We start from the raw sequence: 12,917 nt of genomic DNA on the forward strand, positions 1-12,917 counted from the left end.
GGTAGGAGGCGGTGTGATGCGTTTGTGTGTGTGTGTGTGTGTGTGTGTGTGTGTTTGTAGAAAAGTCCATGAATCTTGTTCACAGATGTTTACAGGCAAGAGGGCAACGAGCTTCTGTTGACATAAATTCCAGGGAGAATTGATAAGACTGTGGCCTTCAAGGCCACATCGGGAAGCCAAATGTAGATAATAACAGAGTTGTTTTGGAACAGGCTGACTTTGTTTTGAGTCTGCCTTGAAGTCTTTGCTGGTACATTTTCGATACGCTGAATTTGAGGTCCAGGTCCAAACTGTTGTTCCGAAACGAGCAGCTTCTCCAAGATTTTAACCTTTTCCATATTCTGAGTCCAGAAATTGCATTTAGTCCAGAGGCCATTGTCTTTGATGATGGAAAATCAGCCAGTTCGGAGTAGTTTGCAATTTCGCTCCTGTTTACAGTCTGAGTGCTGGTCGATCCGTGAACCCATCAACGAATTTGACGATAATCCAGGTAACTGCCTGGTCCAAAGAGCAGAAATCCTGTTTTCAAAAAGGAGACAGAGAGACAGAGAGAAAAGAAACATGTCTGCCTTCCACCAGGAGCAGAAAAAAAAAAATCTGGTGTGTAATCTGGACAGAGAAAAGATGATAAGGAAACCTGCTGGTGGAATAGTAAAGCTACCAGAGGAAGACGTTAGCCAAGAAGAAATTAGATGTAGAGATGACTGAAGAGAGGAGACTGGTATATAAAGAGATGCAACATAGGGCAAAGAGGTAGGTAGCAAAAGCAAAACAGAAGGTGTATAATGAGTTGTACACAGGATTAAAGTTCTCCATCACCAAAACAGATTTCCATCATTTGGAATGTGGCCATGACAGGGGAAAAAAAAGTTTTTTTTTTTTTTTTGTGATCTTGTTAAAGCCATCTAATCTAAAAAGTGACCAAGAGCCAAAGTTTTAGCCAATCAGAGCCAAGCAGGGCGGGCCGTACGGTCCATCTGGATTCAAGTAGTGTTGCCAACTTAAAGACTTTGTCGCTATATTTAGCGAGTTTTTAGACCCCTCTAGTAACTATTTTTCAAAACAGTGACTAGCGCCTTTTCTGGTGTTTTTGGAGACTTGTGAAGACTGACGTAAAAGTTAATATTGTTCTTTCTAATGAGCTGCGGGTTCTGTAGTGGGCCCTCCTCCATCCCACATTGCTCACAAGTGGTTCAATCCTTCCTCACTAAAATAACTTTGAGTTTATCTTTTGGGTCAGTTTTGCCAATCCCAAGCCTGGATAAAGGATGAAAGATGGAGCTATGATATTCAAAACAAAAACAGGAGAGCTCATATTGATAATTAGATTTCAGAGCACTGTGTGTTATGTCTCTCTGTTGGGACAATAGTTGGCATATATGCCTCGCATGTGGGAGGTCTTGGTTGAATCCCCAGTCAGACAGACACATAATTATTTTTTTATTCAAACCATAACACTTTATCATTTTGTAAATGGCAAAAGTAATGCAATTAGGGCAGGTATGTGATTAGCTGTAAAAAAAATTTCAGTCAAAAAATTAAAAATTTTTTTTTTGCTTTAATCTATGGATACTAAGAAGGGAGAGAAGGACTTGTATTGACTGTGAAACAGAGGGATCAGGCTGAAAATGATGTGCATCAGGTTGTGCTTGTTAAAAATAGAAAATGTCAAATTAGTGAGGATGAAGTTTGAAAAGCTTTGAAGAGAATGAAGACTTTCTACTGCTGAACAATCTCTGCTGGAAAAAGAAAATGTTTTGTTGTCGGCTGCAATATAGAACATTTGTCTATATTGCTGCTGTCCCTGCCAGTCAGGTTTTGGACCACTAATTGCTGCTGTCTGACTCGACAAATGTCGGTTCAGACCCGCTGATTGCTGCTGTCCCAACCTGCTAGCAGTCAGAGTTCGGACCCACTTACTGCTGCTCTCCTACTTGACAAATGTCGGATTGGAACCGCTGAGTCCCCTCTCCCAAAATCAGGATCCTCAGAGTGTGAACTGATAACGATATAAATGTGTCAGATCCACAGCATTGAATCCTTCAGTGAGTTTTTTTGTTTTGAGATGAGACACTGAGTTGGGGTGTGTGGCCAACAGCAGCTTATTTGCATAATAGTGACTTAGCCATAAAACCGCTCATTCTGAAATGAGCTCAAAACAGGCAGAACTGATCAGGTGAAATCTCAATATCTGAGAATGATTTTGTTTATTAAATTTAATGAACATGTTTTGTATAGCCCACAGACCTATCCTAACTTGTTCAATGAAGTATAAGAGGTCCCCTTTAAATTCTTAGGTTTACAACTTTTCCTAGAACAGTTGTAAAGCCAGCTGTATTTTCTAACAGCCTTGGTCAGCTGCTTCTCAACAGAGCAGCAGAAGTGAAAGAACTCCATTAAAGCTCACTGGCTTTTCCACATAAACCCGCCCACAACAACTTCTAACCAATCACACAACATTTAGCATAAACCCCTCTGCAAAAAAGTTTGGCCCAGGCCTTGTGTCACCAAGTGGCAGACAAAGCTCCTATGCAATCAAAAATTATGCAATTTTTGTCATGTAACCACGTGAGTGATAGCTCACTTCGTCAGATGAACCCTTTGTTAAAACCTTGCTTATACTATAGCTTGATATCTGAGTAAGATAAAACTGCCAACCCCTTTTTTTCCCTAGATTGTGCCTATTTGTTCATCCATTAGATAGTAAATAGTAAGTTGTTCATGCCGTAACTCCACAAATGTTTAAGATAGAAAATGTCATCAGACTATGACTCCACATAGGATCTTAGATTTATCAAGACCACTTTCACCTAAGAAATCTTGAGTAGAACTTGTGAAGTCTAATATTCTGATCCTAAAATAGTTTGAATAGGGTGGTAGTCATCAAGAGGTAAGTTCTTCATATTGCAACTGATAGTTTCATATGCTTATGTTGTTTATTCAAATTACTGTATTTTCCGCACTATAGGGCGCACTGGATTATGTCAATGAATGGTCCATTTTCGAACATTTGTCATATATAAAGCGCACCAGACTTTGTGCACCTCCCAATTTTTGTAACTTCACGTGGACTTCGCACACCGGGCTCCATTCAAAATGGACGATTTCGGTGCTGCGGAGCTGGTTTGTCTGTATCAGCATTTATATGATCCCTCTGTGAGAGATCACAAAGATTATCAAACGGTTCAAAACTCACGGAAGGATACTGCACTGACGTAAGCGTCAAGTATAAATGCTTACACTGCTTGCTCAGGCTTGCGCGCCGTGCGCGGAGCCCTGTGCAACTATAAATGAGCCTTAATGCTGCAAGCTGTGCAGCTTTGTAGTTTACCAAAGTTGTACTAAAACATTACGACTTTTTACATATAGAAGGCACACTGTCATTTTTTGAGAAAAGTGAGGGCTTTTAAGTGTGCCTTACAGCCCGGAAAATACGGTATTTGTGGATTTACATGGTAGACAATGTCACTGTCAGGCATATTGACCTTTCACTCTACCATAATCATGTATATACTTAATAGGCACATGTATTCAGGATTGTTGCGTTTGGGAATTCACGCTTTGGACTTTGAGTACTCTGACAATTTACTGATGGGCGTATTATTGTTTTTTTTGTATTGTATATTATTACTGTTGGCGATACTCTTGTTTCAGATACCTTAAAGCTCGACATTATGTTCGTAGGTCATTTCCAGATTCCTTTGATTTTTGAAATGTTCCTGCAACCTCTCCCCTCTCTGAGAGGGTCAATGTCTTCTAAATATTCTTAACCTTTCAAATCTTTTCACTGTTCTAAAAACTGTACAGAAGACAATCTTGGAACTGATTTTGGATGATGTTTTGGGGGACATTTTAAAGAAGGTACACAGATCTTCAATCTGTGGTAGGCACGGTTACATGCAATGTTGAATTCTTCATCAAGCTCACTATACTAAAGCCAGGCTCGCAAAAATATTTGACACAGTGTCTCCTCTGTGATAATTGCCGACAGGCCACAGCAAATTACTCACACGTTCTGTGACAATGCAGTGAATCATTAATGTTTTAAATTGGAGAAGCGGACCACTGGAGTGTTTTACAGATGTGTGTAACTAAAAGAAAAACACGACAACTCATTATTTTTATATTTTATTTAGTTTCCCATTTAACCCTTTTTTAACTTATTTATTTTCTTGTTTCCTGTTATTATTTTGTCACAGGTAGGTGTGAGGTGTTTGTTCATTGTCGTTGATGTACATTAAAAATTCAATACAAAGTGTTAAACATGGTTTGCTGCCTTGCTTCAGTTCTTCCTGACATAGTTTTCGAATATTTCTTCATTGTGTTGCAAGACTTTGTTGCATTTCTCCAGATCTATTTAAATAGCCTCAGGTGTGTGTAAAACATGAATTGTGTTGGTGTACAAGTTCTGACTCTGTTGGGTTTTTTTTCTAGCTGCTTGGAGATCTCCAATCAAAGTGACTCCTGAAGCATTGGCGGTGAGTTTATTGTGCTGCATTTGGCTGATTCTCACTCATCCTCAATCTCCTCACATACTAGAGCAGCTTTACTGAGCATCACAATGGTATAGTCCCTGTGAAGACGCTGTGTCTGTGTGTAGAATCTAGGGATGTACTGATACCACATTTTTTTCAAACCTTGAATTTGAATGTGCTGATACAGAGTACCAATACAAGTAAAAAAACAACAACAGCAAAAAATCAGTAAGTAAACTAAAACAAACAAAATTTATTTTATATTTCATTTGTTATTAATGCAATTTCTTTGTTGCCAGTATGTTTGTAGACACTTGTACTATGTCATGTTTTGATCCAGAAGTGCGATTGTATTTCACATATTTTAGCTTGTTGATCTAATATAAATCTACATTTTAAAAAGTCAGGAGTGATGCATGCAGTAATACGCTGCACCTGTTGGGGCACCTGTGAGCTCACAGCCTGATTCTTCTGTTTTTCTGTGTGTGCTATTGACCCAAAACATTAGCTAAAAGAGTCAGAAAGTAAGGAGCACTGAACTATCTGTTTGCTTTGATCTGACTGTTAAAATGTGCTTAAGAATCAGATGAGCTCACTTTTTGTGTTAAATCCACAAACGGAGCCAGAACAGCAACAGTCTTTTCCAAAAGTGCCCATTGGTGAAGGGCAAAATTGTCAGGAAGCTCATGTCATGTTGGTTTTTTTTTTGTTTTTTTTAGGTGTTTTATCAGATTGCTACTAATTACAGTAAATAGTAAATATAGTGTAAAATGTTGTAACTCTGCCCCAATGACTTGCTAACTTTCTGATAATGATGATAAATTTTCAGTCCGGTATTTGTTTTTTTGACTTCAGCTCACATTCAGCAGCAGCTTTCAGCTTCTTTAACACAGAGTTAACGGTCTCTAAATGAGATATAATCGTGTCTTCAGTTTTGTAATAAAGCTCCCTTGATGGGAAGTGACCCGTCTTTAACTACAGAATCGAAGTTCGGTTGCTTTGTTTTTAAAAGAAGAAACAAAACAAAGTTGGATCCATGGTTTAAACACGCTTCACCTAAAGCAGTGTTTCTCAACCTTTTTTGAGTCAGCACCCCCAATCTATTATCCAGGCCTCTTACCCCCCCCCCCCCCCCCCCCCCCCCCCCAGGGGGTTTTGCCTGTTTACGTGAATTAATCTTTTTTATTCATGGACTTATAACATATACCTGTTATTGGGTATGGCCCATCAGAACATCTCTGTGGGCCATTCTCCACCATGTACTTCCTCAATGAGTCCCCCACTTCCTGTGGTGAAGGCCATTCAGATGGATCTTCTGAGTAAGACCTTGCCCCAACCCTCTCTTCTGCACCTCTCTCTTCCTCTCCATCATCATCACCATCACCATCACCTCTCTTGTCCACATTCTCCTCTGTGGTGATTGACTTGCCATGTCTGCCTGCACTAATTTTCCCAAAATGACACAGTGGTGGTCAGCAGAAATTCAAACCCTCCTGGGCATCTAGGTTTTTGTGGCCTCACTAGCGTAATTATTAGTCATTTTCTCTCCTTTACAGCAGCTGCCATCACTGACCTCATGTCTTGTCTTCTTCTCTGTGTTCTTCTCTAAGTCACATGGTCAAACAAGTATTATTTATTAGCTTTGGATAAATTACACATCTTGCTAATGCACTTTTTTAATATAAATAATATTTTTTTATCAATCACCTGGTATTAAATGGCTGTTTCTACACTTCCAGCTAATACTAGACCAACCTGTCTGTCCTGATTCTTTCTCTCCATCCTCACAGCTGAATGACATGAACTTTGTGTTCAGAAGGTTTAAAAAATACAGCAGTCAAACCACATATAAAAACACGAAACCTTAATTTTAAATGATATCCATCTTGAATATCAGTTACTGATCGAACGCTTCATCTGATCAGACTTATCAGATTAATCACAGCAGCTCTGTAGTTATATCCCAGAGGAGACATTTAAACTCCCAACTTCTATAATTTAATTTATCTGCTTTATGATTCACCATCGAGTTCAACAAATGATTACTGTCTGAACAACAAAATAACACAAACAAGTTCCTTTATTTTTCCTGTCATGCTGTGTTCTATTGTAAATACTGATCAGTAAACTGTTGTAACCTGAACATTTCCAGGCCTCCGCTTAATGCTCAGATAGAACTTCCTGCTGTCTTTCAACCACTTTGAAAAAAACTTTAATCTTTATCCTTCTGCCTCTTCAGTTTTCTGCCTCTCCATCTTTAGCTCTCTGTCATCAGATGACAACACGATTTAAATAAAAACAATCGCGCTCCCGTGCATGCTCGAGGGGAGGTGAAGGAACAGAGGGGCGCCTGATCAGTGACGTGTCTCTGTCATCGATCATATAATTTACACATGCGCAGACAGCAAGTAAATACAGAAAATGCCGACTGGATTTTTTTCCCGTCATCGCTTTGGCACCCCCTCTAACACGCCCCAATGCGTCACTGTGGACACAGAGTGGAGCGGGTCTCCTCTCTGCTGTGAGATTGACAGCTGTCAGTGCTTGGTGAAGTGGGCGAGGCTTACGGCATGCTGCAGAATGATTGGTGCTTTCACACATGTAGTCTCCAATAACACAGAAAAAAGTCAGTTAATTTGTCGCTAGTCGCTTTAAAAACATGGCCAGACGAATCTGAAAACTCGCTAAATATAACGACAAAGTCGCTAAGTTGGCCCGTATTGTGCTCCAGCCTGTGCGGATAACATTGTGCTGCACATTGGTTCCTCCTTTTAAAAAAAGGGCGTGTTCGTGTGTATTTTTTTAGCATGAGAAATACAAAAAGTGGCGTGTGAGCGGGTGCGCTTCACAAAATGTGTGTGTCTCACAGTCAATGCGTAAAACTTGAGAGCCTTGCTTTTATTCATAGACTAATAAAAGATTGTGACTGATGTTAAGACTTTAAAGTTCACAACAACACAAATAAAGTTGCAAAGAAAAGTCGCAGCGGTGTTAGCCGACATCAATCCGGTGTTACACCGGCTGATGCAGCTGCTGTGATCCACTTGTCAAGCCATAGGTCTCTGGTTTTAAAATATGTTATGTTTTATTGTTGGTTTGTGTTCATATGCTTTGGCAACACTGTTCCACAGTCATGTCAACAAAGCATCTTGTCCAGAAAAGTGTTAATGTGCGTCTGGATGCTGGACGCTTTCAGGGAAAGTCTGACAACAGAATATTGCTCTTGTAAATGTTTAACCACTGCGATAACAATGCGCTCACGGTGTATCCTTCAGAGAAATTAACCCATGTAATTGCCCCTTTTACACGGACCCTAACGGTCCTGGGTCCACTCTGCTTGGCTTGCTTTGCGAGCGGTTACGTCTGCATTTTTTCGCTGTCGGTCCCTGCTTCGGAGTCGGGCCAGCCGGGCTGGCCCTGCTTCATGGGCGGCGCAAGCTTAGCTCCTGTTCACTCATTGGTCGTGGGTGTGCCCAGATGCAAGCATGAAGACCGAAAGGTAGGAATATAAACAACAGCATTAGCTTACCCTGCAACGTTTATGCCGTCTGTCCCCCAGCTGAAGGCGCTGTATAGCCTGAAATCTCCGGCTGATAACAGCTGTCCTACTCCACGCAACAATCACGGAATCCAGAGCATTTCTTCCACTGCGCCTCTCTTCCTGAAGTCTCAGGAGTTTAAAAAACAGCAACAACACAGGGCCAACGTTGTCTATAGCGCTTTCGTTGTTTACACAACTTGCGCTAAGTTTCTGTAGCACACACCCCACACCGCGGCCCCGCCCCCACAACACGAAGAGGTGTTGTGGGGGGCGGGGTTAGTGTTTTTCGCCCCCGTTGAGAAACACTAACCTAAAGGGTTTTAGTGTTTTTCTTTTTGTTTTTAGGCATATTTGATTTTGCACATCTAGCTGCAAAATCTGCAATAAAGTTGTATTTTGCTTCTCCTGTGTTGTTTTCATTGGGATGTGCTGGAGTTGCCACATATTTCCTTGTGTATTCTCAGACATTTATGTTCCAACAAAACCTACAGAAAAGTTAAATCACACACATTGTTTAGACCTCAGTTGTTCTTTTGTAAACTTTGTTCTTGGTATTAAATGTTCATTTTGAATGTAGCAAAGCTCTCTGTGTCTGCCCCCCTCGGTGAAATGGCTGCAAAGACCAGTCTATCTTAATTTTTCTGACCAGTCACAGATGAAGCCGCACAGACTTGAGTTTTTAGAAATTGCGGAAACAAAAAAGGTGTGGAGCAGAACTCATCTGTGTTGACCTGGAGTGCAGCACATTAAAAATATGCAGGAATTAAAGTACTTCGTCGCCATGATTTTAGTAGCTAGGACAGATTTCTGTAAAAATGAAAAGGAAAAAAATAACATGTTTTTTGTTGTGGTCTCATTAAAGCTATCTAGGAATACAATATGATATACATGCACAATATGATACATAAATACGATATGATAATATGATACAATTGACACTGCTTTTAACAAATTTGGTGGGGGTTTTTTGTTTTGTTTTTTCTTATTTGCATTCATGGGTCATTTAACTTTGTTAATCTGGAGTATTTTTGTAAAGTTATTACTTATCAAATTAAAAGTTCTAACCAGAAAGCTTAGTACCTGTCTGTTTTGTTTTGTTAAAATAAAAAATCTTCCCATTTTGTATAGGGGTGGTAGGGAAAGCATCCATTTCTGTAATTGTTTTTTTGTTTTGTTTTGTATTTTTTTGTTTGCTTGTTTGTTTCTCTCTCTCTCTCTCTTTTGTTTTTTGTCTGTGTTAGACTGGACTGCATTCAAAAAACAAAACCTCAACTAGGGAGAAAATTAGCAATAACTTTGTGCATTAGGAAAGCAACAAATTAATGCTAAACAACATGTACAGTTTTTTGTTGGTTTGTTTGTTTTTTAAATTGAAAATGTAACACAAATTGTAAAATTTTGAGGTTAGTGATTCAGGAAACAAATATCTGCCCCACTAGTATTTATACTCAGGAGGCGGTACTAGGAATATAGTAAACTACTTTTTATTAATAATCGTTTTTTGTCGATTTATACTGTTTTTGCGATCATTTGCTGCAAAAAATCTAAATCCGAACTACAAATTTGAATAAATGCACAGCCCAAATCTTAAGTGCTAATGGATATTGATATTGATCATAAGTTTGCTCATAACTGCATTAATAAGGTTTTATCATAATGACTAGAATGCGGTTTAAAGCATTGACAGAATGGCTCGAAGTAAAAAAACAATACAGATATATGGTCTGAACACATGTTATCATTATTTTCTAAATTAGCAACAGAAAAACCTCATATTAAAATCAGATTCACATACTCCTCTGTGGGACCATTTACAGACTAAATTAAAATTAAGAGCCCACCAAATCTTAAAAGTACCTCACTAAAGGCTTCTCAGTACAACAAATGAGTATTATAATAAGTTTAACTAAGAGATTATAAAAGCCACTTATAAAGCCTTTGTTAGACTTTGAGGATGATAAACAACTATACACAGCAGTTCAGGAGAATGGTCCAGCTCAAAAAAACTAATTTCAAAGCTGGAGTAAGAAATAGGACCGGCCAGCTCTTCAGTCAAAGTTTGATTTGAAGATAGTTGCTAAACCTCCACCATGATCCCAGGACTGCTGGTAATTAAAATACAAGCAGTCTGATGACCAATACCGGTCTTATTGGACCAATACTCCAATAAGGCACTGGTCTCACTGAGAAACATCCAGATTTCAGTTGTGCAGATAAAGTCCAACCCATGCAAAGATGTACAGATATAGTGGGCAGGGACGCAAAGTTAGAGTGGCCTGATCCTCTGTGTCAGCTGTTTTTGGCCCTTGTTTTCTCATCACAGTATAATTTAACCTATTTGCTTTGTAAATATGATGCAGAAACAAAGGAAACGTCTGGAACAGATGCACAGAATCGTGTCTTTCGGCTTTAGTGTGTATGTGAGACTCAAAAGGTTCTGGTGTGTTTGTGTAGAACCTCCGGCTTGTCCAGAAGCAGAAGATCTCTGATTCCACCAACACACCTGCAAACAAGAAGGCCAGGTGGGTGCAAAAGTGTGACGTGATCAGGATCTGAAAGGTAAAAATAATTGTTTTGATCCTGTTTGGGTCAATGTGGAACTGTGTGTGTACAGAATGGAAGAGATCCAGTCCCCCAGTAAAAAGCTCCCCCCAGAGTCCACCCCTCGGGTTGTGTTCACAGGCTTTGAGCCCGTGCAGGTGCAGCAGTACACAAAGGTAAAGCTTCATCATACAGACTTGTTGGTTTATGTTCCTACTGTGTTTCATGGTGTCTATCTCTACCTCCCTGTCTGAAGAGGTTGCACGCTTTAGGTGGAGAAGTAGCAGACTGCAGTCAGAGTGCCACCCACCTGGTAGCCAGCAAAGTGACTCGCACTGTTAAGTTCCTCACAGCCATGTCTGTGGTGAAACACACAGTGACTCCGGAGTGGCTGGAAGAGAGCTGGAAAAGCCAGAAGTTCGTGGGTAAGAGCTTGTTTTCCTCCTCAGATCAAATCACAAGGACTTTCTGCTGTTTTTCCTGTGTGTGTGTATGGGTTTAACTCTTGTTCCTGCTGTGTGTGATGCAGATGAGCAAAGTTACACTTTGAGGGATGCCGAGGCAGAGGTGTTATTCAGCTTCAGTCTGGAGGAGTCACTGAAACGAGCCCACAGTGCACAGCTTTTTAAGGTCAGAACCTAAACACAAAACTCTCCTTTAAGCCAGTATCCCACCAGGCTGCAACTGATGAAGACTAGTTGAAGACTGAAAATTGTGAGAGAAAAAAAGTAAATTATCAGCTACAGACTCACTGAATTCTGAGTGTTTGTGACCAGTGAGCTCTGTGGTCATGGTTTGCACAGCTTGACTTTGAAAATAATGGCTCGTATTTGTATACACAGCTTGTAAAATGTTTCTGTGACCAAGAAGTGTATTATTGTAACCACAAGAATGAAATGTCATCAAAACCCAGAGCAGGCCAGGTAATTTAAGAGTTTTTCTTCTTTGTGGTTTGATCACCATGTCTTCCTGTTGAACAAGTTGAGCACAGTGGGATGGTCTGAACTTAAATTACAATTTATTCTGTCTGTGTTTTAAATATCATGTTTGGACACGTTTTATTTTGTTATTACATCTTTATTTGTGAGGCTTTTTATGTTAGAGCTCATTTGAGAGGGGGAAAAAATCATATTTTGGGCTCTGCAGGAGACACCCTCCTCCTGTCAAAAAAGTAACTTTGAGTAAAAGTAAAGTAAAAACTTTTAACGATTGACTTTACTTGAGTAAGTTTTTCTACAAGTAACTTTACTTTTACTTAAAATTTCAACTGAGTAACTGTATTTTAACTTGAGTACATTATTTTAGAATGCTTTCCACCTCTGGTGCTTGGAATATGTATCAGAGATCAGTCTCAACTACTACCATACCAAATATCTGTAAAACTGACAGAGTAAAAGCCATCTTTCTATTTATTTCAAGGCATATGGCAGCCATCTTAAATTGGGTTGACAATAAAAGTTGATCAGTTGTAGATGGACATTCAGTGAATACCTTCTGGGACTTTCATTAAAATCTATCCCCTTGTTCATGAGATATTTTACTAATGCTACAGATAAACACTCATGCAGACACAAGCAAAAACATTCCCTTCAGCAGTTGAAAATATTTGTTGTCTATGTGGTGCCTTTCTTCACTGCTTGGTGTTGCACCAGGACTCTGTGGTCATCAAGAAAAAAGTTGCTTCAAGACAACCTGCAGGTGTGACAAAGCTTTCTGGAGCTCTTAACATAAGCTCAGAGGTGGTTGCAAAGATCTGGAATATTTCTTGTCAAATGTTTTGGATAACTCCTTGATTTAAAACAACTCTTTTTCATTTGGCCACAAATGATTTATTTCCACAGTTGTAGGGAGAACATAGATTGTCCTGTCCACCCTTTCTTAAAAAAAGACTATCATAAAAGAAAACACTTAGACACGCCTATGCAAATCTACCAATAATCATCGATTGTTGGACTGACAATGGCCAATTTGAGGGGGGTGGTCAATTAGCCAATCTGCCTCTCTAACATGTCTTACTTACAGTTTCCTCCAAAACTCACCTGCTATTAGGGCTGCAACAACGAATCGATTAAATTTATGCGTCACTAACGTTGTCGTGGAAACGGTGACGTCACCCGCAGCGCGTTTGCTGAATAAACTCCGTCCCAAATATAAGTCATTGCTCCGTCCGCTCCGTAAAAAAAAAACAAAAAAAACCCAAAACTGTCCGCTCCCGTATGATGATGAAGAAGCTACGGCTCCTCTTCCTCACTGCAAACTTTCTTTCTGCTACTCCATTACCGTTTTGGGGGGCATGTTTTACTCACTGCAGGTTAGAATCTGCTGAATAGGGTTTTGTGTTTAGTCTTTCTCCGTTGTCT

At 39.7% G+C, this 12,917-nt stretch overlaps 1 protein-coding gene across 1 annotated transcript in view; it reads left to right on the forward strand.

The window, feature by feature from the left end:
• Positions 1-12,917, forward strand: part of paxip1 (PAX interacting (with transcription-activation domain) protein 1) — a 50,179-nt gene that overhangs the window by 28,872 nt on the left and 8,390 nt on the right. The window contains exons 15-19 of the mRNA XM_017436071.3: positions 4,435-4,478; positions 10,471-10,538; positions 10,631-10,733; positions 10,814-10,982; positions 11,087-11,187. Of these exons, the coding sequence (XP_017291560.1) occupies positions 4,435-4,478; positions 10,471-10,538; positions 10,631-10,733; positions 10,814-10,982; positions 11,087-11,187 (485 nt within the window). The remainder of the gene's footprint in view (positions 1-4,434; positions 4,479-10,470; positions 10,539-10,630; positions 10,734-10,813; positions 10,983-11,086; positions 11,188-12,917) is intronic.

Source organism: Kryptolebias marmoratus, linkage group LG20, assembly GCF_001649575.2.
Source record: "Kryptolebias marmoratus isolate JLee-2015 linkage group LG20, ASM164957v2, whole genome shotgun sequence".
Taxonomy (NCBI): domain Eukaryota; kingdom Metazoa; phylum Chordata; class Actinopteri; order Cyprinodontiformes; family Rivulidae; genus Kryptolebias; species Kryptolebias marmoratus.